At 38.8% G+C, this 26,303-nt stretch overlaps 1 protein-coding gene across 9 annotated transcripts in view; it reads left to right on the top strand.

The window, feature by feature from the left end:
* LOC135363617 (uncharacterized) overlaps positions 1 to 20,583 on the top strand; it is a 64,819-nt gene extending 44,236 nt beyond the window's left edge. For 7 of the 9 annotated variants that reach the window (XM_064584842.1, XM_064584847.1, XM_064584845.1 and 4 more), the window contains 3 exons: positions 995 to 1,098; positions 1,412 to 1,501; positions 1,806 to 2,653. In XM_064584842.1, coding sequence (XP_064440912.1) covers positions 995 to 1,047 — 53 coding nt within the window. In that variant the 3' untranslated portion in view covers positions 1,048 to 1,098; positions 1,412 to 1,501; positions 1,806 to 2,653. Of the gene's footprint in view, positions 1 to 994; positions 1,099 to 1,411; positions 1,502 to 1,805; positions 2,654 to 4,361; positions 4,516 to 20,411 lie in introns of those variants that run through there. The other 2 variants (XM_064584843.1, XM_064584844.1) reach the window with 2 other exon arrangements.
* Positions 20,584 to 26,303: the final 5,720 nt, after the last annotated feature.

Raw genomic sequence — 26,303 nt, 5'->3', positions numbered from 1 at the left:
GCTAAATCCATAAATTTCAAACTTTAGTGTTTATGATGCTATATGTAAAGCTACCATGGTGTCCGTCCTAGGTGGGCCATTTCATGAATTGTAGAAAGGTACTTTTAACCATGAAGTATTATCCTAGACTTTCTCCCAGCTTACTGTGCAGCTCTACTGTATTTCATTTAATGCTACAAACTTCTTAGACATTCCTTTTTTTTTTTTTTTTAGGATTTTATTTATTTATTTAATAGAGCATGCGAGAGAGGGAACATAAACGGGGAGTGGGAGAGGGAGAAGCAGGCTTCCCGCCAAGCAGGGAGCCCGATGTGGGGCTCAATCCCAGGACCCGGGAATCATGACCTGAGCCAAAGGCAGTCGCTTAACTAACTGAGCCACCCAGGCGCCCCTCCTTAGACATTAAACTGAAGTTTTTAGATTATCTGGATGGGAGATGCCCATCATTATATGCTAATTTCTAGCATTGTCCTAGGCATGCTTACCTGTAAACTCTGAACTCTCTCTCATAATGAAATGATGGAGTTTGCTCCTGAAGCCTTTGGTCTGTTTTAGAAAATGTTTAATTATTAACGCCATACACGAGTAACATCTTATTTGAGGCAATAGGAAATTAGACATTTAGGCATTACTAAAAATGCCAAAATGATTATACCGATTCAATATTTTAGATACTCCTTGTTATCTTTATTTTAAGACATGCTGAAGCTTTCCTGACTTGAAGTACTTGGCAGGTTTTCTAGTCATCTGTTATTTAATGACTTGATACTAAGAACAACCCTAAAAAATGATTGGAAGGATAAATGAAATAATAGAGATACATATTGTGCCTACTAAGTTTCTTAAGGACATATATTTATTTTCATTTAAAAAAAAACTCCTTTTGAATGCATTACTTATTTGATTTTGGAAGCATTTAATCAGATAAATAATCTTACCTGTGTTTCAAATAACTTGTTAAAACTTAAAATGAATTAATTGGTTTCTTTGATAGTGCACCCAGAGAAAAGTCTCAGAAAGCTATCCAAGATGAAATCCGTTCAGTGATCAGACAGATCACAGCTACGGTGACATTTCTGCCACTATTGGAAGTTTCTTGTAAGTATTATACAACTTCACACTGGCTTAAATTTGTTGTGGAAAAGACTAAGCTACTACTTTAAGAATTAACGCGCTCATTAAGTTTTTTCTTAATTATAAATGTCATGTTATATGAATGAGAAAACTGTGATAAAGCTAAAGTAATGCTATTTGCATTTTATTTACAAGTGCTGAAAAGGAAAGCAATGAAAGTATTCTACAGTACTCACTCTTGAATATTTTGATGTCATTTGTCATTATTTTTATTTTCTACACATTTCTATGTATATAATTAAGATTTATAGCTATAATTGTGTCTTTGTTTTCTTAGTTACTCCTTCATTCATCAGATATATCCTAAATACCTACTACATGCCAGATGCTGTTCTGGGCACTGGGATACAGCTGTCACAGAACCAAGGTATTATCTTTTCTATGGCTTAGATTCATGCTGTCTCATGATTAATTGTATACTTTCTGCAAATATTTTTAGTGGTTTTCTCTTTAAAAAAAAAACTTGAGTTTTTCATAAAGTAAAAGGAGTACAGTATTTTCTGTACTAAAATTTCCATTGAGGAAAAGCAATTAGTTAATATAATTGATTAGAGATCAAGGTAAACTAGCTTTTCTGACACTATAGATGGTTCAAATGTGAAAGACACAGGAAGGGTGGTTGTACTTTAGAAAAAAATAATTGTACTTTAATGATCTTATCCCCAATTTAGGTTCATTTGATCTACTGATACATACAGACAAAGATTTGGTTGTACCTGAAAAATGGGAAGAGTCGGGACCACAGTTTATTACCAATTCTAAGGAAGTCCGTCCCTTCGTTCATTTACTACTACAATCCACAAAGTAAATAGCATGGTGGCCTACAAAATTCCTGTCAATGACTGAGGATAAGATAAGGACAGTGATGTACTTATAACTCTCAGATGTGGTTTTCCTGAAACCAAGTCAACTATAGTTGATACATTTTGTTTCACTGGTTAATTTTTAGATGGGGAAAACTTAACATTATACTTCTATTGAACTGTGCATAATTGTTCCATTTTTTGGTACCCGTATGACTTTATACAGGGTTGGTATAAATTATTGCACATTGTTCAGAAGGGAACTAGCAGATTACATCAGCATTGTTAATGTCAATTCCTTTAAAGGTGGTAACTGTAGATGGAAAGCTTTTGCCATAAAGCTAAATGCCTTCTTAAACCTTTTGGTCAAGTACCTTGATTCGGAATATAGGTAGGGAGATATTTAAATATAAAATACAGCAAAAGAAGTCTGAAAATTCAGAGTCTTTGTTTAGATCCTGAAATTATCTAATGATAATCTGTAAGTAATGAAATACTGCTCCTGTTAGGTCCTTTTGCCATTTATTTTATTTGTATATTTTCCGTATTAAAAGCATTTCCAATTATTTGATTTTAATTTATATAACTTGAACTTACAAAGCTATGTATATTGCCACTGTTTAAATTCCTGTGATACAGAACACTTAAACATTTTTTTTATGTTTTATAAAATCAAGCTTTAAATGATGTAATAAAGTTAAGTATGTATATTTTAATTTGTCTTAACATATTTTTATATTGGTGTGGTATTAACACAGTTAAATAGCAGGATGGATTCAGTATAGCAAATAATATCTTGTACCTACCAGGGCCTAAGAATACAAACTTGAGTCAGTCTGGAGGTGCTTTCAATTTAATGGACAAGCTTTGATTATACCCCTTTAATCTTATAACTGTGGACTTAAAATAAGCATCATTCTTTGTATAAAATAATACATGTCATTTGTTAGCGTATGTTGGGCTGTAGAACTTTTCTATACTCCTAGCCTTATTGCTAGCCTAGTCTTCCTTATTTTGCCAAGGTCAGTTGAAGGCAGACTTCTAAAAAGTCTCTTCTAATCTCTGTTCTAAATCTTATCTCATTTTGTAATAATTAAGTGCTTAGTATCAGGCACTATTCTAAGCTCTTTATATGTATTAACTCGTTAATCTTCACTATAAAGTAAAAACACATAGCCTGTATCCATTCCTTCAAAAATTACAAAGTGAACACCTGTTAACGTGCCAAGTATTGGGATGACTGAAACAGGGTCCTGGCCTTTCTGAAGTTTGAGATATGAAGGAGAGGAAAGTACATGGCAAGCTTCCAAGAAGTAACTACACAGATTTATCACATATGTATTTGTCTTTGTTATTTCACCTGAATGATCTGTTTGATCCTGTTGCCTGCCTGTTAAGAATAAAGGGCAATTCTCTCACTACAAGACAAGTGTAGGTCCCCGTATTTGATGATGGGTGTAGTGAATGCTGTTGCGAAAGCCCATTCCCTTGAGAGTTGAAGCTATCTAATTTTAGAGGTCCACCCACAACTCTTGCCTGAATAAGAAAAGTAGTTATGCAGAAATGGAAATGATTTTGAATTAGGTATGGTCAAGAGTCTGGTTTTCCAACATGAGATATAGTACAAAGTGGTCACTAGTAAGATTAAAACATTTGAATTCTTGGCTGTACATAACCTTCATAACATGACACATTAGGTTGAGAAAGAAAGCAGAAATGGAAGTTCAGTAAAAATATGGAGAGAGTTGAAAATTCTGGAACTACTTTTGGGACAAAAGTTTGAAATTCTTTTCAGAAAGCAGTAACTGCTTTAGGAAACACAATGCCTCTGCTAAATGGCCGGAAATAATGTGGTTCTTCCCCCACAAAAGCTCACTGGTAGCAACTTTCTTAATATATCATTGGTAATACTTAAATTTCTGTCATTTGTGTTTTTATTTACCAAATTAAATGACCCTAATATTATCACTTTTAATTTGTGATTTCTAACATTGCTAATTTCCCCCCTTATAGATTATGTATCATTTAAGAAATACAAATACAAAGCTATGAGCTTTGTTGGTAAAGCTCAATTGGAAAAGCTTTGGCCTATGGCTCCAGCTAAACTTGTCCTGCCTTCTTTCCTATACCTGAAGCTCACCTTAGGAGGGAGATATTTAAACCAACAGGTTCAAGAATTGTGAATGACCGATGAGTACTGGGTGTTACGTGTAAGTGATGAATCACTAAATTCTCCTGAAACTAATATTACAGTATATGTTAATTAAGTAGAATTTAAATAAAGATTTGGAAGGAAAAAAAAAACAAAAACAAAATGTGCGTGACTTCCATACCATGTTAAACAGAGAAGCCAAGATTCCAAGAGAGTCTGATAGGCCTCTGATAGGCCTGGCCTGGACTCTGACTCGGTTTTGCTTACCGTAGGTACAGGAATGAAAACAACATGTTCCGATTGGGCCTGTCGAGGTCTGAAACAGAGCCCCAGATGGGACTGAACCACACCCGGTCTTCAGGACTCTTCTCCCAGTGTCATCAGTTGGACAGAGAAGTCAAGCCTTGATGGGAATTTTACACAGAGGTATAACGATCTCATGTTTTAGTTGGCTTTTGCTTCATAGCAAACAACCATAGGATAACCGTAAGCATTTTTTTTTTTTCCTGTAAGTCTGTGGATTATCTGGGGTGCTTGTTTTATTCTCATGCAAATCTGCAGGTCACATGTTTCATTCTACCATTGAAGGGGCAATAGCTAGCCAGGACTTTTAAAGCTTAGTTTCCAAACTTTGACACTGACATTTTTGCCCACATTCCACTGATTTTGGCCAAGTCTTGTGGCTGAGCCAAACTTCAGTGGGGCAGGGAAGTATACTCCTCCCATGGAGTTGGGGAAAGGGGTATGTGAAAATGTGATGAAAGTGATAATATTATTATTAGACAGGAAAGATCAGAATAGCTATAATGCCGCATTGTAACTCATTTTCCACCAGATGTCACTAATGCTGCAATATTCAAATTAAGGTGAACTTTTGACTTTAAAGGCTGTAATATTCAGCTTTTCTTATTGGAAATTAACAGTGGGATTTCTGGCTACAAAAATATAGACATCCAAGGAAGGAAATACAGCATCTGTAATTGGCTAAGCACTTCACATGAATTATTTAATTTAATTCTCATGCTTTAGTGCACAAGTAGAATTGCGGAATCAGCGGGCGTGCAAACTGCACTACATTTTTTAGAGTTTAGATGGTCTCTTCTGTCCATGACCAAGGAAGCTCATCTGGCTCCTCAGCAAGCACATCAAAAGGAGTGTTTCTTCACCCGTTTCCTAATGGCTCTTACCTTTGACATCCTCTTAGCAATTGAGTGTCCAGAGCAAACTGGTTTTCATTTACTCCGCTTTACAAAACTCTACGTCTCTTTGGGTGCATTTGTATTTACACTTTCCTCAGATGACTTCCTGTAACTTATCCATATTGTGCAAAGAATAAATCAAGTGTGCATTTCTGAGCAGTTGTGAGACACTTTACCCACTAGTCAAAAGAATTGTTCGTTAAGTAACCTCAGTTACTCTTTAGGGAATTAATTTTTGGCTAAAGTTGTAAATAATAATTTCTTATTCTTTTTTTAATTAAATATGTGAAATTAGATTTTAAGTTATTTTGTTCAGTGTAACCGTGATAAAAATTTGTGTTGGAATAACTATGGAATAGAAATGCTGCTAAATTCCAAATTTTATGAGCTACATTTTCTAAGAACAGATCTTTAAAGATCTTTCCATTCATCACGAACATGGCTTTGAAAGCCAGCAGTATTAACTGATGCTTATTAAAAAAAATCTAGTTGGGAAAGCTACTTAAGCTTCATTAGAGTTGACAATGCTGTTCCAATCTGGCAAAAACACTGTAGCCTTAGCAACAAAACTATTAGAAAAGGCCTAGAGAGAAAAATGTCAAGATTTGACCCTCTGATTACACAAGTCAGTTTATGTTACCGTTTCACCTATTTTTGTGCTCTTACCATTTGATCTATTTTTATACTAGAGAAACATAATTTCATTTATTTGTATAAATGTCATTTATGACATTTGTATATGTATATGTATAAATGTCCATTGTCATCTGCGTTTATCTGCACCATTTTGTTATGTAAGCTTGTTTGCACAAAGGTACACATCCTATCAAATTCTTTATTGTTTTGGCATTTTATCTGTGCTGAAAAAGGCCTCTGAATATAAGCACGACCGCTCAGGCTCCACTTCCATGCAGGGGAAAGATGTCAAACCTCTTTAAAAGCTATCTAGATATGGACATGCCCAGTGGATACCTAGACATGGATGTGAATTTCTTTCTGAATGGCAGTCTCACTGACTCACACTCATTTCCTTTAATCCTCACAACAGCCCTAGGAGGGTTATTGTTGCCATTTTACACACGTAAAGCCTGAGATTCAGGGAGCCTAGGTAATTTGCCCAACTTCAAACATCCAGAATCTGTCCTCAGGCCCGACCCCAAGGCCAATATTCTTTCTAGTATATCTCATTGCTTCTCAGAGACTAGGGAACAAAGGAGGGTGCCCCTGCTCCAGTGTGCACAGACTCAGCCAAAAAGACTAGACTGCTACATGACTCTAACCCCAAGTTGGGGAAGGAGAACTCAACAGTATTTGAGTATCAAGTTTCATTAATTTTTTAAAAAACACTTTTTCATAACAAGCGATCATTAAATGTTTATATACACACAGTATTTTGCTGTACGATAGCTGCATGCATCTTCTTCCATCAACATTTTCTTCTCTCATTCTTTCACTTGTTTTTGTAACTACATGCTGTGTTGGAATTTGAACGAGTAAGAAAGAGGAGACAGAAGGCGATTGAGATGTATGTTATCATCCAAATCATGGGGTTCCCTAGCAAAGCTGGGTAGAGTGAGGCTTAGATCTCAAGCAGAAACAGGGTTTGCTACTACACCTCCAGAAATGAGCCGGGAATGGCCAGGCAACTGCAGGCATCCTCGCGCAAGCCCACTCCAACATGGGAGCAAGAAGCCCTGCGTCCTGAACGCCAAGTGCACAATAAGAAAGCACTTGACTCGAACTCCTATAAGTCTTAGAAAGGTCTTTTCTCTGTTGCTTGGGATGGTGTGAGAGAGAAAGTGGAGAGAGGGGCCCCAAATCTCTGCCCAACACCACCTTCTGTCATCAGGATTGGAATGGAGACCCGGAGAGTGGAGTAGCATGCATCCCTCTCGTTGAATATTTGCCAGCTTTTTAAGCTTTTTAGTGTATTACACTGTGCGTTCCACGGGCGTCCTGTGAGTTGCTTTAGGTAGCATGCTCACGGGCATTTTTTTTTTAATTTTAGTAACTATGTATTTTAATCTGTATTCAGAAAAACGTATAACATGTTCTAACACATTACCATGAGCGAAGATTCTAAAGTCCACTCTGAATGTTTAAAGAAAAACATATCAGTATTTTGTATGGATGATGCAAATGTAGACAAGGTAAGAAGGCCGCGCACACACGATGGGAGGCTGAGAACCAATGTCGTAGCCCTTTGTGCTCCAGCCTCCGAAGGGAGCCAGGGCAGCAGTCCCCTTAGCGGAGCCGCGCCTGCTCCCGCTACTGCTGCGCTCACACACGCCTGAACTCGCCTCCTCCCCACAGAGTCCTTCTGGAACTGCTGAAGGGCATCTTGCTTTCTGCCCACAAAAGACTCCGGCCCCATGAGTCCGGTAGAACGCCATGCAGCACGCTAAGCTGAAAGTTAACTCTCCGGTCCATTTCGTATCACTAATTAGGTCCAGTCATGTTGTCCAAAGTGGCTCACCAGACTTTGATGAAATGAACACAGAGACTGTATCCACACGAAAATGTCCCAAATTTGAACAATAGGACACTCTTTGTTTATGACTCCACTTCCCCCCAAACTAAATCCCCTCACAAAAGCCCATAGAAATTAAAGTCCAAGTGCCTTCATTCTCAATCGTATACAGTTGGCTCAGTGTCAGCCAGAGGCTTTTACGCAGAGCCTGGGTTCCGGTAGCTGTAGCGGTGTCCTGGGATTTCACAGGAATGGGCGTAGCTTCTTCAGCCTCTTCAAAGTTGGTTCGAACCTCGAATTAGTTCTAGTCTCCAAGGGGTCAGCAGTCACAAAAGAAACTGCATCTCCCCTATAGAAGTTGTCACAAACAGGGGCGCCTGGGTGGCTCAGTTGGTTAAGCGACTGCCTTCGGCTCAGGTCATGATCCTAGAGTCCCGGGATCGAGTCCCGCCTTGGGCTCCCTGCTCGGCAGGGAGTCTGCTTCTCCCTCTGACCCTCCCCCCTCTCATGTTCTCTCTCTCTTTCATTCTCTCTCTCAAATAAATAAATAAAATCTTTAAAAAAAAAAAAGTTGTCACAAACAAAACTGTGGTCCCCCAATTAAGTGAATAGGTAATGGCGTGGCAGGTGACTTAGTGCTCCCTCTATTGGAGACAGCGAGGACCTGGGAACTGTTGGGTTTCAGTCCCACGGCAAGCCAGCCAGAGGCACCCGCCTTGAGTCCACAGCCTGTGAGTCCGTATTCACTGAGCACACAGCGCCCAGCAACTGTTGTGCTTCCACAACGGTTTATGTTTAATATGTGTGTGTATTTCTTTGTGTTTGTTGTTGTTACTGTTTTGTTTTGGTGACTCGTGTGTAGTTATCTCCCATATATATTGCCTACTTTCAGGGAGTGACCTTTTCTTTTTTTTTTTTTTCTTTCTATTAACATATAACGTATTATTTGTTTCAGGGGTACAGATCTGTGATTCATCAGTCTTCCACAATTCACAGCGCTCACCATAGCACATACCCGCCCCAATGTCTATCACCCAGCCACGTCATCCCTCCCACCCCCCCACCACTCCAGCAACCCTCAGTTTATTTCCTGAGATTGAGAGTCTCTTATGGTTTGTCTCCCTCTGGTTTCATCTTGTTTCATTTTTCTCTCCCTTCCCCTATGATCCTCTGCCTTGTTTCTCAAATTTAGAGAGTGACCCTGAGACATTATTGCCTTCTTCGAAAATTTAGATATTCTGGTTTCATTTCCTTGTGTCTCGTGTCCCATGCTTTTGGCACTTTGGTGCAAGATTGTGGTCTAGAGAAAACGTCTACTCCCAAATTCCTCCGAGTGTGTTCTCTCCAGAACAGTGGAGTGAAACACATTCTCCTCTGCCAGTGCATGAGGAATGGGGTAATGAACGTCACCCTGCTCCCTTAGCACTATGTTTAACTTACTAATATGCCACGTCTTACTTGTTCTGATAGTAGTAATTGTCATCACTCTTCCATAGACTTTTCATTCCTACCTAGGCAGGCTGAGTTGGACCTGGCTAGGAAGTAGTTGACCAGAACCAAGATTCTAAGAAAATAAAATACCACGGTCGCAGTAAGAGCCAATGAGTCAGGATTACTCTTTGTCAAGAAGGAACAGAAGGATACCAAAGTTTAGCAAGACTTTAAGAAGGTTCTAGACATCACAGATGAAAGTAGTCAAAAGTTAGTATTCCAAAGAGTGGCGCCATTTGAAAAGACAGAACACAAGCACAAACAAATAAAAAAGATTCCAAGACACTTAAATTAAGGGCAGAAACTTTTCTTTTCTCTCTTACTCCTTCCTGTCTCAGTAGGATCTGACCACTGGTGTAAGGAAAGAGACTGCAGCTGGGAAGGAAATGATGCCAAGAGCTGCAGCTGCAAAGAGGGTTTTTTTTTTTTTTTTTTAACTTTTATAGTGTAAAATTAATACATACACACATTTTAAAAAACAAGCAGTACAGAGTGGTACCAAATGAAAAGTAAATTCCCTGCCTGAGCCTGTTCCCCAACTCCTCATTTCCAGCTCCCTATTTTTAAATATTTTCTGTTCTGCTGGTGGTTATCACAATACCTCTGAAACCTATGTTAATGCTTTCATTTCTTGTTTTATGAACTTGAAATAGCATCTATTGAAAGATGAGAAACTTATTTCTTTTATCCATCTGCTTCTACATTTTCCAGTTACATTGTTTTGGTTTTTCTGGTTATTACCATTTTAAAGAGTATGCTTACGTCTGTATTTTGTTACATCAATTTTAGACAGTGTATCTTGATTTTTTGCTATATAAATAAATAGGTGAAAAAGATCTGTGACATTATCTCTTCCACGTCTCTGCTGCCTTAATATTCAGACTTCCATTTTTTTTATATTATCAATGTTAGTATTAGTCAGATTCTTTTACAGTTGTTGTCTTCCAAGTTTTGTTTATACGTTGATTCTACAAATTAAAATAGCATTTCCATTATTCCAATGATTAAATTACTCCTTACCGAAGGACCAAATAGCTCTACTTACTGAGAAAGAAAGGGTAATCTTATGTCATTAAAACTGAAAGATGAATGTTCCAAGTGTCAAAGTCAAGTGGGATTCCTGAAACTCAATCTTCAAGACTTTCTAGTACATTTAATTTGGTCGATGATATCTTTAATTTCCAAAAAATCTTTTTCTTTGTTCTTATTTTATAGCCACCCATTCTTTGGCTTCTTGACTCTGAAGATGTTAGTTGGTTTTGTTTTCTTAATCAGTTTTTTTTTTTTTTTTCCCTGTTCTCTTACTTGTTTTCTTTAGGATTCGACTGTTACAATATCTGTTCCACTTAGACCTCCTCATTTTTGTTTTTCACTTACTCTAAATTTTCTGGGTTTTTTCCTCCCATATATGTGAGTGATGAAAAAGGTTGACCAGTATTGATAGCATGATTTGCCACTGCAGTATTAGACCTCTTTCTTGAATGAAAAGATGGATGGCAGGTTCTGTGTACATATAAGCTAGTAGTACTGTTTTAGGGTACATTTAGATATTTTGTTCACCATGTATTTTTTGCAAATTGACTTTTTAAAATACTATATTAAAATTAAAATATCATATCTTATTTACTTAGTTTTTTGGTGCACCTCAAATTTTGTGTGCCTGGTTTCACTCACTGTAGTATCTATTTGGGCCAAGGGCCTGAAAGGTTAAATGTACTTTCCAGGTATGGTCAGTAGAGGGCAGCAAAGGGTAGTGGAGTGAGCACTCGCAGCCAAGGCCTGGGCATCCCTTTTTTCCCCTCTATAGAGATAAAAACCCATCAGTGGTAGTAGAAAGTCCAGAGTGCCAGAATCAGGAGAGAAATTACTCATAGGGATACTGATCCAGAATGGGGATCAGCTGAGGAGGCACAATTCACAGCCTGGTATCTATCTTAGCGATGTGAACCACTAGACATCAGGAGGGGAATCATTCGACTTTCCCAGTCCTGACTCCTCCTACTCCCTGCCTGTCTAAAACCTCAGATCTGGCTCCGTAAAATAACAGGAGTCTCCTGTCCATCTTGGGAGCTGATGCAAACTTCCTGACTGAGAGTTAGGACATGGTACCAGCAGTGGCTAAGTGTTCCTCAACCAGCCATTTCAGGGAGGAGAGACTGAGTGGGATAGGGGCACCATAGGCAAACACTGACAGCTGATGAAAACACTCACATATGTGTCAGTTAAATAATTTGGGAGCCAACCTAAATGGGATGTGGCTTAAAATATATTTTCTTTCCTCCTCCAGAAGGAAAACATTGTTTAGGTGAGGAAAAACTATATGACTTTGAAATTAGACAAACTTGACTCTGCAGATTATTTGGTATGTGGTTCTCAGTTACTTCACTTTATTGAGCTTCAGTTTCTCCATCTATAAAATGGAAATAATGATTCTTACCTCACAAATCTGCTGCAAGCAAATGAGATGATGTCCATAAACTGCCTGGCAAAGAACTTGGCAATTTGTAGTTACTCAATTGGCATTACTACCTGTTCTCTCTCCCTGTCTTTATTCATGGGGGAATACCCATTATATTGTTGCTATTTTTGAATAAAAAGTCTCATTGTCTCCTGTAAGCATAACTAAATTATTTGAAGGATTAATCTGTTAGGTACCATACTAACATTTCTGCAGTATGATCTCATTTAATTCTCACAACAACCCTATGAAGCAGATGCTTTTATCATCATTTTGATTTTGCAGATAAGGACATTGAGACTTTAGAAGTATAACTGGTTTACCCAGTGTCATGTAGGTAGTAAATCATAAGGAAGGATTAAAACTAGGTAATTGGATTCCAGAGCTCATGCTCTCGACACTACATAATGTTTTCCAATATACACATTTAATCAAAGATTTAAAATTGTAAGGGAATAAATCAGAGAAGAAATTAAAAAATACATGGAGACAAATGAAAATGAAAACACCATGGTCCAAAAACTGGAATCCAGCAAAAGCTGTTCTATGAGGCAAGTTTATAGCAATCAAGGCCTACCTCAAGAAGCAAGAAAAACATTGAAGAAACAACCTAAACTTACACCTACAGAAGCTAGAAAAAGAACAAACAAAACCCAAAACCTAAAGAAGGAAGAAAATAATAAAGATTAGAGCAGAAATAAATGAAATAGAAACTAAAAAAAACCCAATAGAGCAGATCAATGAAACCAGGAGCTGGTTCTTTGAAAAGATCAACCAAATTGATAAACCTTTAGCCAGACTCATAAAGGAGAGAGAGAGAGAGGGAGAGGACTCAAATAAACAAAATCAGAAGGGAAAGAGGAGAAAGGACAACCAACACCACAGAAATATGAAGGATTATAAGAATATTATGAAAAATTGTATGCAAACAAATTGAACAACCTAGAAGAAATGATAAATCCCTAGAAACATATAACCTCCCAAAACTGAATCAGGAAGAAATAGAAAACTTGAACAGACTGATTACCAGGAATGAAATTGAATCAGTAATCAGAAAACTCCCAACAAACAAAAGTCCAGGAGCAGATGGCTTCACAGGTGGATTTTACCGAACATTTAAAGAAGAGTTAGAAGGAAAGCTTCCAAAATCACAAATTCATTCTGTGAGGCCAGCATTACCCTGATACCAAAACCAGGTAAAGACACTTAAAAAAAAAAAAAAAAAAAAAAAGAGGATGGCTGGGTGGCTCAGTCAGTTAAGCGTCTGCCTTCAGCTCTGGTCATGATCCCAGAGTCCTGGGATCGAGTCCCCCATCGGGCTCCTGGCTCAGCGGGGAGCCTGCTTCTCCCTCTCCCACTCCCCCTGCTTGTGCGCTCTCGCTCTCTCACTCTTGCTCTATCGCAAATAAATAAAATCTTTTTTAAAAAAGAGAGAACTACAGGCCAATATCTCTGATGAACACAGATGCAAAAATCCTCAACAAAATAATAGCCAACCAAATCCAACAATACATTAAAAAACCATTCACCGTGATCAAGTGGGATTTATTCCTAGGATGCAAACGTGATTCAGTATTCACAAATCAATTAACATCATACATCACGTCAACAAGAGAAAGGATAAAAAGCACATGATTATTTTCATAGATGCAGAAAAGCATTTGACAAAGTACAATATCCATTCATGATAAAAACTCTCAACGAAGTAGATTTAGAGGGAACATATTTCAATATAATAAAGACCATATAAAAACCTACAGCTAAAATCATACTCAATGGTGAAAAACTAAAAGCTTTTCCCCAAGATCAAGAGCAAGACAGGGGTGTCCATTCTCACTACTTGTATTCAACATAGTACTGGAAGTCCTAGCCCCGGGAATAAGACAAGAAAAAGAAATAAGTGGCATCCAAATGGGTAAGGAAGAAGTAAAACTTTCACTATTTGCAGGTGACATGATACTATATATACAGAAAACCCTCCAGACTCCACCAAAAATAGACTAGAACTGATAAATGCGTTCAGGAAAATCACAGGATACAAAATCAATATACAGAAATCTGCATTTTTATACACTAATGAAGAAGCAGAAAGAGAAATTAAGAAACAGTCCCATTCACAATTATACCGAAAATAATAAACTACCTAGGAATAAACTTAAACAAGGAAGTGAAAGACCTATATTCTGAAAACTATAAAACACTGATGAAAAAAAATTGAAGACAACATGAATGGAAAAATATTCTATGCTTATTGATGGAAGAACAAATATTTTAAAATGTCCCATACCCAAAATGATCTACAGATTTAATGCAATCCCTATCAAAACACCAATAGCATTTTTCACAGAACTAGAACCAATAATTCTAAAATATGTATGGTACCACAAAAGGCCCCAAATAGCCAAAGCAATCTTGAGAAAGAACAAAATTGGAGGTATCACAATCCCAGATTTCAGGGTATATCACAAAGCTGTAATAATCCAAACAGTATGGTACTGACGGAAAAGTAGACAATAGATCAACGGAACAGAATAGAGAATCCAGAAATAAACCCATGATTTTATGTACAAGCAGGGAGGCAAGAATATACAATGGGGAAAAGATAGTCTCTTCAAAAACTGGTGTTGGGAAAACTGGACAGGTACATCCAAAAGAATGAAACTGGACCACTCTCTTACACTATACACAAAAATAAAATTCAAAATGGATTAAAGACCTAAATGTAAGACTTGAAACCAAAAAAGTCCGAGCAGAGAGCACAGATAGTAATTTCTCAGACACTGGTTGTAACAACATCTTCCTAGATATGTCCCCTGAGGCAAGGGAGACAAAAGCAAAAATAAATTATTGGGACTACATCAAAATAAAAGGCTTCTGCACAGCAAAGAAAACCACCAATAAAACGAGAGGACAAGTTACTGAATGGGAGAAGATATTTGCAAATGATATAAAAGGTTAGTATCCAAAATATATAAAGAGCTTATACAACTCAACACCAAAAAACCAAATGATCCAATTTAAAAATAGGCGGAAGACATCAACAGACATTTCTCCAAAGAAGACACAGATGGCCAACAGACACGAAAAGATGCTCAAATCACTCATCATCAGGGAAATGCAAATGAAAACCACAATGAGCTATCACCTCATACCTGTCCAAATGGCTAAAATCAACAACACAAGAAACAACAGGTTTTGGCAAGATTGTGGAGAAAAAGGAACTCTTGTGCACTGTTGGTGGGAATGCCAACTGGTGCAGCCCCCTGTGGAAAACAATATGGAGGTTCCTCAAAAAATTAAAGATAGAATAGCTATATGATCCATAACTGAGTATTTACCCCCCAAATAGAAAAACACTAATTTGTGGGGTGTCTGGGTGGCTCAGTCGGTTAAGCATCTAGCACATGGTTTCAGCTCAGGTCATAATCTCGGGATCATGGGATCGAACCCCACATTGGGTTCTGCGCTCAGCACAGAGTCTGCTTGAGATTCCCTCTCCCTCTTCCTCTGCCCCTGCCCCCACCTGTCTGCTCACCCTCTCTCATTCTCAAATAAATAAATAAATAAATAAATAAATAAATAAATAAATAAATAAATAAATAAAATCTTTAAAAAGAGAAAAACACTAATTTAAAAACATATATGCACCCCTATGTTTGTTGCAACATTATTTACAGTAGCCAAATTATGGAGCAAGCCCAAGTGTCCACTGATAGATGAATGGATGAAGAAGATGTGATATATACACACACACACACACACACACACAATGGAATATTATTCAGCAATAAAAAAGATGAAATCTTGCGATTTGCAACAACATGGATGGATTTAGAGGGTATAATGCTAAGTGAAATAAGTCAGAGAAAGACAAATACCATATGATTTCACTTATATGTGGAATTTAAGAAACAAAACAAATAAAAAAGAGATAAACCAAAAGACAGACTCTTAGCTATAGAAAACAAACTGATAGTTATCAGAAGGAAGGTGGGTGGGGGGATGGATGGTAGGTGATGGGGATTAAGAGTACACTTATCATGATGAGCACTGAGTAATGTATAGAATTATCGAATCACTCACTATATTGTACACCTGAAACTAATAATAACACTTAATTATACTGGAATTGAAATAAAATAAATATAAAAAAATTAAAAGAAAGAAATTGAATTAAGAAAATAGTCTAGGGGCACCTGCATGGCTCATTCAGTTAAGCATCTGCCTTCGGCTCAGGTCGTGATCTCAGGGTCCTGGGATCAAGCCCCACATCGGGCTCCCTGCTCATAGGGGAGTCTGCTTCTCCCCCTCCCCCCAACCCCCCTCCCTGCTCATGCTCTCTCTCTCTCTCTCACTTCTCCCTCAAATAAATAAAATCTTCAAAAAAAATTTTTAAATAGTCTTGTCTTTGCAACATGCTTAAAAATATTGGTATTATGGGCCTAGGATTACCTTATACTATCTCTTCTATTTGATATTTAGGGTGAAAAGTTAAGTGTTCAATGAAATAGATGAAAACAAACCCTATCACTGTGATTCTATTTAGAGCTCATTCATCAAATTAAAATAAGTAGCAATGGTATTTTAGAAGAAATTAAGCTTTAGCTATTACTGTAAATGTAACTATTACATGACTAAGGAAAGCTCCCTTTATCTTTCTAAGAAAACTTTTCTCTCCTTGGCTTTACTACAAGGGGAAGATAGAATCAGAACACTACATCTTTCTCAATTAATTCCTGAAGATTAGTAACTCACAATCCTGGTGACATACAAGAATCACTCAAAAAATTTTTCAAAATACAGGTTTTCTGGATCTGATGAATCAGAACCTCTGGGGGTTAGAGAGGGAGTGCCTGAAAACTCCCCCAAGTGAGACTGATGCGTATCAGTATTGATAAGCAGATACTAGATTCTAGAAGGAGAGTTTTCCTGGTCTCTAAATCTCTAACCTCTCTGAAGGGAGAGGCAGAGAAATGGGACATAATCTGGGAATTGGGGAAGGTGCAGAGATAAGTTTGCCTACATTTTTACATTAAATAACTGTTGACAGATGCTTGATGGGAGGCCAGAAAGTGTTGCCCCATGAGCCTCCATGGTTCTAATACAATCAAACATGTCCAGACTAGCACTTGTCCCTTTAAAAGTGGTGAGAAGGGGCATCTGGGTGGCTCAGTCGGTTAAGCTTCTGACTCTTGATCTCGGCTCAGGTCGTGATCTTGGTTCAGGTCATGATCTCAGGGCTGTGAGATCGAGCCCCAGGTCAGGCTCCACTCTCAGCACTGTTTGTGCTTGTCCCCCTCCCTCTGCTACCCCCCACCCAAATAAATAAATAAAATCTTAAAAAAAATAAAAGTGGTGAAAAGTCTGAAGGCCACTATCTACATGTCACTTCTGTGCTAGTTTGGTTTTAAGATGAGAGGCCTCAGTAAAGTCTAAAAGGTCTACCAGGACTTGTGCTCTTGCCTCTACCTACTTTTTCAGGCATATTTCATGCTCCTGTACCTTCTGCCTGTATCTCCAAACTAGCAAACTCTTCCATGTCTCTGAAACGTCACATATTCGCATTCTGTCCCTTCAGCTGAAAAATGTATCTTCCCTTCCAATACACTTCTCTTCTTGTCCCTTCCCTCTGCCTTCCTCTTTTCTCTCCTCTCTCTAATCAATCCCTAATTATTCTTTAAAGCTCATTTTAAAGGAGCTCTTCAAAGGAGACTTCTTCACAACTGAAATCAGGTGTCAGGTCCCTCTTTTAATTTCTCATCTCACTCTTTAATTTTTCTCTGCAGTACTTTCCAGAGTCTGGTGTTACACAGTTATTGATGACACTCTTTGTTTAATTTCTGCCCCCCCCCCCATTTAAATCCTGGTTTTGTGAGAGTTGGGCCTGGCTCTCTGTTGCCCAGACCTAGCAAGTGTCTTTCTCCTAGTACAGGTTCAAACACTATCTGTTGAATGAATGAAGTAAATGAGAGAGAGACTAGTTTAGGTCATGCCTTTTCCCCATCCATCCATGCCAGAAAACTATTTCATTCACCCATTCAAGAGAATTTTTGAATTCCTCCAATGTGCCAATGTTTGTGAGAATTAAAATGATAAATCAGACATAGACTCTTTCCTTGAGGCCCATAGAGTCGAGTGGGGAATAAAAGAGAGGGATTCACATACCTGTTCGAGGTGCCTATAAGGGAAACCATGAACTTTGTTAGTAGGATCAAATTTCAGTCCTCCACTGTTGTCAAAGGAAAGACACTGTCCGTGTGAGAAGAGTGGGGGGCCCTCACAGGAAGCTGAGTGACCTCCTGAGTCAGCTGGATTTGAATCCTTCATGTTATGTCGCAGCTGCTTGAATTGAAAGCGTCTAACCTGTCCGTGAAGCACCTCCTCATCTGTAAGATGGTCAGTTTTCTAGTGGACAGGGAACACCGTCTCCACGGAAAATGTTTTTAACAGACTACTGTAGGTTCCGTCACACTGAAGAAGATGTCCGCACGGCAAATAGATATTTAGCATCACTAACCATTGGGGAAATGCACGTTAAATCCACAGTGAGATATCATGACACAGCTATCAGAACAGCTAAAATAAAAAATGACAACACTAGTTGCCAGTGTGGATGCTAGTGTGGATGTGGGGAAACTGAATCACTCCCACAGTACTGGTGAGAATGTGAAATGGCAGAGCCATTCTGGAAAACAGTTAGACAGTGTCTTAAAAAACAAAACAGAGCAGCTACCCTAGGACCTGGCAATTGGAGTCCTGGGCATTTAGCCCAGAGGAGAGAAGACCGACGCTGACACAAAAACCTGTACACAGATGTTTACAGCAGCTTTATTAGTGAACGCCCAAGCCTGCAGACAATCCAGAATTCCTTCAGCAGGTGGTGAAGCAAACTGTGATACAGCCATATCCTGGCATACTACTAAGAGACACAGAGAAATGAACTGTGAGCACCTGTGGCAATCCGGATGACTCTCCCGTTATGTTGAGTGGAAAAAAGCAAATCACAAAAATGTTACATACTATATGATCCCCTCTGTATACCATTCTTGAAATGTCAAAATTATACACATGGAGAACAGATTCGTGATTGCCAGGGATTAAAGAGGTGGGGGAGGTGGAAGGAAGTTTGTGTGGTTGTAAAAGGGTAATAGGAAGGATCCTTGTGGTGATGGAAGTGTCTGGAAGTCTCTATCTGTAGAAAATTGATGTAATCTCTCTGTATTATTTCTTACAGATACATATGAATCTATAGTTATCTCAAAATAAAAAAAGATTACTTTTAAAAAATCAAAACGTGCAGGCCAAATCAGGGAAACAAGTATGTCAGTTTGGCAGTTACGACATGAGCCTTAGATCCGTGACATCATAATGGTAGTGATCTCAGGTTACTATGGAATCCTCAGGCTTCAAGCATTTTACAGTACTCTGCCTAGTGCTGTAGACTCACTTGATTTTCAGTCCTGAGAACTGAAGACAAAAGGATGTTCACATCATTCAGAAAGTATGCAGAACTTATAGGTGGTCATTCAAGGCTTCACTGCAGAAGGTAGTCTTTTGATATACTATTTTTGAGCCTCAAAACAGACTGACAATAACAGGAAGTGTTGTTCTCTTTTGTTTCTTCTAATACGTGTACACTAATGAGTAACTTCAGCACCAGCTTCGTGAAAGGCTACTCAGGTTCATAAGATTCAGTGCTGCTGAGCTGAAGAGAGCAGGGTTTACATTCTCGGAGGAGACACTTTCTTGGCTCCACGAGAGAGAATTTTCCCAGGTCTATGAAAATATCTGTCCTATTTATGAAAGAACTTTTGCATTCTGTTCAATTTAGCTGTTTTACCTATGATGACCAGAAAGTCCTATCAGAGCTCAGTCAGAGCTCAGCCAAGTAATAGCTAAACTCTTGTGTTTAGAAACTTTTTGATGTTTCCAGTATTTTTGCCGATCTTTGAGAATTTTTCCCCCAAGTTTGAATATTGATTTAGATAAGATTTAGATAGATTTAGATAAGTAAATTTCCAGAATCTTCAGTTGTCTTCATTTTTATCTTAACATGAAAGCAAATTGTAATTAATTCTTCACACACACACCGTATCATTTTGTTTTATATTAGGCCACCAATTGTCCTGTTTGTTGTTGTTGTTTGTTTGCCTTCTTGTAATACACTCTACCTCTTGATCCTCCCCTTCCTAAAAGCTCATGATTAGCTTTGCTGCTTTCTCCACCCCACGTCTAAGTGTTGGCATGCCCAAGGGCTTTGTCCTTGAAACTGTTCTCCATCTGCATCAATTCACCAAGTGACCTCATCTCTCTCTCCTTTTTTAAAATATTTTGTTTATTTATTTGAGAAAGAGAGCATGTGAGAGAGAGAGAGAGAGAGCTCAAACAGGGTGGAGGGGTAGAGGCAGAGGGAGAAGCAGGCTCCCCGCTGAGCAGGGAGCTCGACGTGGGACTCGATCCCAGGACCCTGGGATCATGACCTGAGCTGAAGGTAGACGCTTAACCGACTGAGCCACCCAGACGTCCGACCTCATCTCTTTCAATAGCTTTCTATAACTCAGCGATCCCTGAATGTGAGCTCTGGAGCTCTGCTTTCGGGGTTGAGACTAAATTTTAGTGTTATGCGAACCTTGACATTTAGCATAAAACTCTATTGTATATTTGACTAGTAACTAGCTGCTCCGTGGTGTTTGGTGGGTTGCAGGAAGAGCTCTTCTGTTGAGGTGGATGCCTGCAGCAAAAGCACTACATCATCTGAGGGTGCCGCCCATACCCTGCTTATCCACGGCCCCGTCGAGCTCAAGAGAGGCTGGAGGAGGCAGAAGCGGCACCTCTTCTTATTCAGCGATTTCTTGCTGGTGTCCGATACCAAGTATGTATACTAAGCAACGTGCCCTTGTGATGATCACGAAGTTACATTTCCATTAACCCTTACCATGAGAAGACATGACATTTTTTTTCTTTTGTTTTTGCCCATGTTTGGATCCTTCATTCATTCAACAAGTACTTATGGAGGTCTTGTTTTGTGCCATACCCCCCTCCCCCCCCCGCCTGCAGAGAATACAATAGAGAATGTGACAAGCAGTGTGTCTCTTGCCTGGAACTTACAAATGACAAAAATAAGAGGGGTAATTATAGATTGTGATTAGTGCTTCTGATAGAAAGTAGGCAGGGGGCCGTGTGGAGATGATGGGAACGTATGAGAGAGGGGTAGTCCAGGAGGGCCTCTCCTAGGTGGCAGCACTGAAACTCGATCTATGGGATGAGAAGCAGCCACAGTCCTAGACAAGGTGCCTGAACCTTCTAGGCTGAGGGACCGGCAGGCTACGTGGGTGCAACCTGACCCCTGGGGGGAGGGACTCAGGAAGGCTGATTTGATGGGAGCCGAAAGCATGGGGCATGCGATCAGATGTGAAACTGCGCTCAGGGTCCAGTCACACACGGTCTTCACAGGCCATGGTGAAAAGTGGAAATATTTTGCCAAAGCATTTTTAACTAGGACTGACTGAATCTGATTTATAGCTCTCGCAAATTTTTCTGACTGTTGGCAGGTAATGGGTGGATGGTTAAGCGAGAGTGGGGGCAGGGAGACTGGTTAGGGGAGGCAGTAGTCCTGATGGCTGCTCCCAAGGGCTCCAGGATAGGAGTGCAGTGAAAAGGAAGGAGGCAGCAGACAGCCTGGGAATGTATTCTGGAGACAGAACTAACTGCGTGCACTTTCCTCTCAACCCTGAACACAAAGGTAACTGATAGCCAGCCTGGAACCTGATGATTGCTCAATAACTGTCCAAAAGCAGGTGGATGGGAGGTCAGCTGTTTACTTGCTCTGTCTCTGTTTTCATTATTCACAAAACATCATGAAAGACAAAGACTATTCCAACAAACCAAATATCAAGAAGCTTTTTAGTCACCAGAAAAAAAACTACGCCCCCTTTATTTTGCTGCCCTCACCAGCTCCCAGTTATGCCATGCCATTAGTAAGACATGCAAGTACTAATTTGGCAAAATGCTGTACTCAATCTGAGTGACATTAATGATAATTTATCAGGGGCTTACTACATGACAGGTGTTATGCTAAGAACTTCATGTATGCAATCTTCTCCAACCTTACAACTACCCTGTGAGATGGGATTATTTTTATTTTAGAGAAGACCTCTGAAAATCAGAGGTCTGAAGGTTTTGCCCAGGTCACCATATTAGTGATGAGTAGAGTCTACGTTTGAAATTAGGTCCGTTTCTTTCAAAGTACAGGCTTTTATTCTACGTGTGGTGCTGCTGTTTCTATTATTTCTATTTTTCTGAATTTCATACAACATTCCATGAACACCTAGATTCTCTCTCATTATTGAAATCAACCTTTCCTTTATGTTGAGTAAACAACTCCAATCTGCTTGGTATCTGGTAAGAAATAGGTCAGAATGCTTAGTGAACTGAGAAATGAAGGTAGTGTAGCTGTCCAAAAATAAATAAATAAATAAATAAAAATCAGAGGCAAAGACAGAAATAGTAAAATATATTTGAGATGAGTGATATTGCCTACAGATGTAGCCTTGGAGGTGGTGATGTCATGAGGAGGACAGAGAGAAAAAGACTGTCCAGGTCCTGGCATGAGGTCCGTATGACGCACTCTGCTCCTCCTGATAGAGGGCCACATCATTATTTTTAAAAAAGCAGACTAGTTACCATTCCCTTTATTTAACCAAGGTGAGTACAGGAGACTAAAATGTGTGGGATGCATGCTGGGGACCACACAAGGAGCATTACAGATTCCTCGTGTAATTTCCCCACAGCCCTCCAAGGCCAGTATTGTTACCATCCACCGACTGCAGAAATGAAAGTGGGGATGGAGGAAGTCTCAGGAATGGACCTGTCATCCACAGGGAAATGGTGGGAGAGACTCCAAGCCAGGCCTGCCTTCATCCCAAGGCCACACTCTTCCTGCCACACCATGCCACACCTACTCTTGCATGCTCAGCCCGAGACACGCTAACAAACAGCAAACTCCTTTCCTGCTCCTTGGGACCTTGCAGACCACTCACATTCGATTTATAAGGGGAACAGGTTGTCCTTCACTTTGTTTTCATCTTTGTAATTATTATAGCACTTAGGGAGAGGAGAAGACCTTTCTTTTCTTACTAGAGCCATTTATTGTCCTGGATACTGCTTACCTCTCAGCGGGTTTTACAGAACCTACGGTGTTCTGCTGAAAAGATTTTATATAAAGGCAGTGTTCTTTCCCCATGAGAGAACTGCATCCTTTTAAGAGCTGAATTTTTTATTTTGATTGGTTCACTATTACAAAAGAAGTGCAACATTTTTCCTCTTCACATATTGCTTTTGAGATAGGTCTTTGTGTCTACGCAAGGGTTTTTATGATGTGACAAAATCTACATCAACGTATTTAATAATGTTCTCTTTAAGAGACTCAGCTCCGGAAAGATTATCTTATATACTTTTTACATCCATTTGGAATATTAGAAAATGTAAGTGATCTCAGGCACTTGAATTTGGTTTCTAAAACCAAGGCCCTTGACAGAGAGAGAACACAGATTTTTGGAAGTCCAAGTTCGGGACACCATCAGGGTCAGGTTCCCGCGAGAGCTGTCTTTCCCGCAAGAGCTGTCTTTCTGCTTGCAGATGGCTGCCCTCTCGCCTATGCCCTGTGGGGTTTCCTCAGCGCCTGCACGTACACACACACACACAGAGCTCTCTCTCCCTCTTCTTACAAGGGCACCAATCCTACTGGATTAAGCCCTTACCCTGATGGCCCCATTTACACTTAGTTACCGCTTAAAAGCTCTCTCTTCAAACATGGTCATATTGGCAGAGAGGGCTTCACGGTAAGACTGTGGGGAGCAGTGGGGGAGGGGACACAATTCTGTCCCTAGCAGTCACGAGCAGCACTTCATGCTGTGGCCGCGTACAAGTTTTTGCCACAGTTTTTAGAAAACGACCATGAGGACATTCCCATAGTAAATATTTGGGTATATTTATGATCATTGTTAATATTGGAAAAGTTTACATTTTTTTTCTCTAGAAGGAAACAACTAAAAAGAAATAGCTCCTGCATTAACAACCTTGTTTCATCCCTGTCATCCTTGTTCTTGGAGGATTGTGTTATGCCCTGAATCAATCTGTTCAAATTAATAATCTGAATTTAGGGCCTACGTTTTCCAATTAGCCATAAGAAGGGGTTGGGGTGACCCAGGTTCCATTTTACCTCAGCTCACCTGCAGGCTTCAGCTGGAAACTCTCATCTTTAGGTTGACGCTATAGAAATTAACACAAATTGGGTAAGTAGTTGACTAATTGCTACCTATTTATTCTGTCAAAATTAGTGAATTTTAGTTTGTGTGTAATAATAAAAGGAATTTAAATGTTTGTTTCTTCACAAAGAACTTATATTTCTCTAGTCGTACAAGATGTTAATAATAGTGAAAATTGTTTGGGGATTCTTTTCATACACCTTCAGAAATTTCTCAAGAATTAAGGTCAGATGGAACCTTCCTTATTACTTTTGATATTCATTAGAATACTAAATAAGTTATTTTTCAAAGAAAATTATTACTTTAAAGAACAGTATCTGCTTGATAAATATTAAGATATTAATACTAGTAGAGGCCCATGAAGAATTTACAAAAAGGAAGGGACTGAACTTAGTTCTTTAGACATCACATTCCTCATATGTAGTTATTAAAGAATATAAAATGAAACAAAAAATGAATTTAAATTAGGTCAAAAGATGAAGATGACTATTAACTCATTATCCGTGAAATTACAAAGAATTACTTACAGAATATAACAGGACCCCCACTCCCAACATCTGTAAAAGGATACCCCTATCTTAGAACAGGGGAAATCCCCCTAGAATCCTGTAAATTTCCACAGTGCACTGGGGCTTCCCTTCTGGTATAAAGGTTGAGGTAGCAGAAAGCAAGAGTGATATCCATCATGTTAATACAAATATAATAAAGGACTATTTTTAGAAATAAAAACCACAGTTCTTTCTCCTCCTCTTTCTTCTCCTCAAGTCAGTTTACATCAGATTAATACTTTCTAATTTCTACTGAGATAATCCAGTTGGGTCAGTGATTGAGAGTGAAGAAATGCAGTAAGACCCTAGAAGAATCCACTGAAGTATGAAGCTTTGTTGTAATAAACTTTAAATATTTCCAAGCTAGTAACCAGCTTTGTTAATATAATGTCTTGAGATTTATCCTCTCACTCCCCAGATAATCCAATGAGAAAGCCTGATGGCTCTGGGGACCGAAGTGAGGCTGAGTGAGGGTAGGAAACATGAGAAGGGTAGTTCATGGAACGATAGGTCAGCACCCACAGAGGCCAAGTGGTTACAAACATGGGCTCAAGAGTTAGGCTGTCTGGGTTCAAACTCTCTTGCCTTTGGCAATTTAGTTGACCTTTCTGTGAGTTTCCTTATTTGTAAAATGGAGCTAATAAAGACCACCTAGTGTAGTTGTTTGAGGATTACATTTTTTATATTTGTATTTATAAAATATTTAGAACAGTGCTTGGCATATGATAAGTGCTCCAAATGTGATAGGACAGTCGAAACCATGCTCTGGGCTTTGGGATAACTCCTTGGTTTGGCGTAGATAATCTTGGTGCTTTCTTGAACTAAGGAGAGAATTACTGAAATGCCTTTTTCCAGGTCAATGTATTTGGAAGTTCCCACACAGTACCTTGGGTGTCTGTATACACACAGATACCTACATTAGAAAAAAAAAAAAAAAAAATCTTAAAAACCAACAGATATATGTCTATCTTTCCCATTAGCCATATATTTTTACCCTGACAATGCCTTTGGAGTTACTATCTAGAAAAATGATTTTATCTGATAATCAGACATCTGATATCTGATAATGATTTTATCCGATGACTTTATTCATTGTGTCATAAACTTTGAATCTAGATTATCCTTCAAGTGTGCGTCCAGCAAAATTATTTTTATTTCATAAAACCCATTGGAGAGTCTTAGCTTTAATTGTTCCATGAATCACTGGAGTCACAGGGATTTTTGCACATGAGGTGTCTTTGATCTCATTTTAGTTTAGTGTTTCCACATGTGTTTCTGAATAGTAAGGAGTTCCAGAGTGGTGTGTCCAAGTTCCCTAAGCATCCCTCAGAGGGCTTATAACTATTTAAATCCCAAGCCCACCTGAGAGTTAAAGTTGTGAATTAACCAAATCAATCAATATGGTGGTTTTCATGTTAGAGATCAAAGAAGATTAGGCAGAAATTGTCAAAAAGCAATTTCACCACTGACAAAGTTGATCACCTTCTGACTCCTCAGAGAAATGGGAAGTATCCATCACTCACATATAAGACCTCCTGACCGCTGATCTGGGATTGATTGATGGATGGATTGATGATTTTTAAATTGGGCTCAATCTGTAGGCTAACAGTTTTTCAGTTTTAGCCAGAATCTAAGGGAAAATGATATGGATAAAATTTTAAGAAGGGAAATTGAAAATAACCTATGCTTTAAAGGCTAGAAAGTATTTTTTTAAAATTAAGGTTGAAAATAACTTTTAAATCTTTCTGATCCCCCCCCCAAAAAAAAATCTTTCTGATCCAA

Source organism: Mirounga angustirostris, unplaced genomic scaffold (genome assembly GCF_029215605.1).
Source record: "Mirounga angustirostris isolate CCGP_5_RB_7025 unplaced genomic scaffold, mMirAng1.0.hap1 SCAF_2, whole genome shotgun sequence".
NCBI classification, from domain to species: domain Eukaryota; kingdom Metazoa; phylum Chordata; class Mammalia; order Carnivora; family Phocidae; genus Mirounga; species Mirounga angustirostris.
This window is presented reverse-complemented; position numbering and strand designations above follow the sequence as displayed.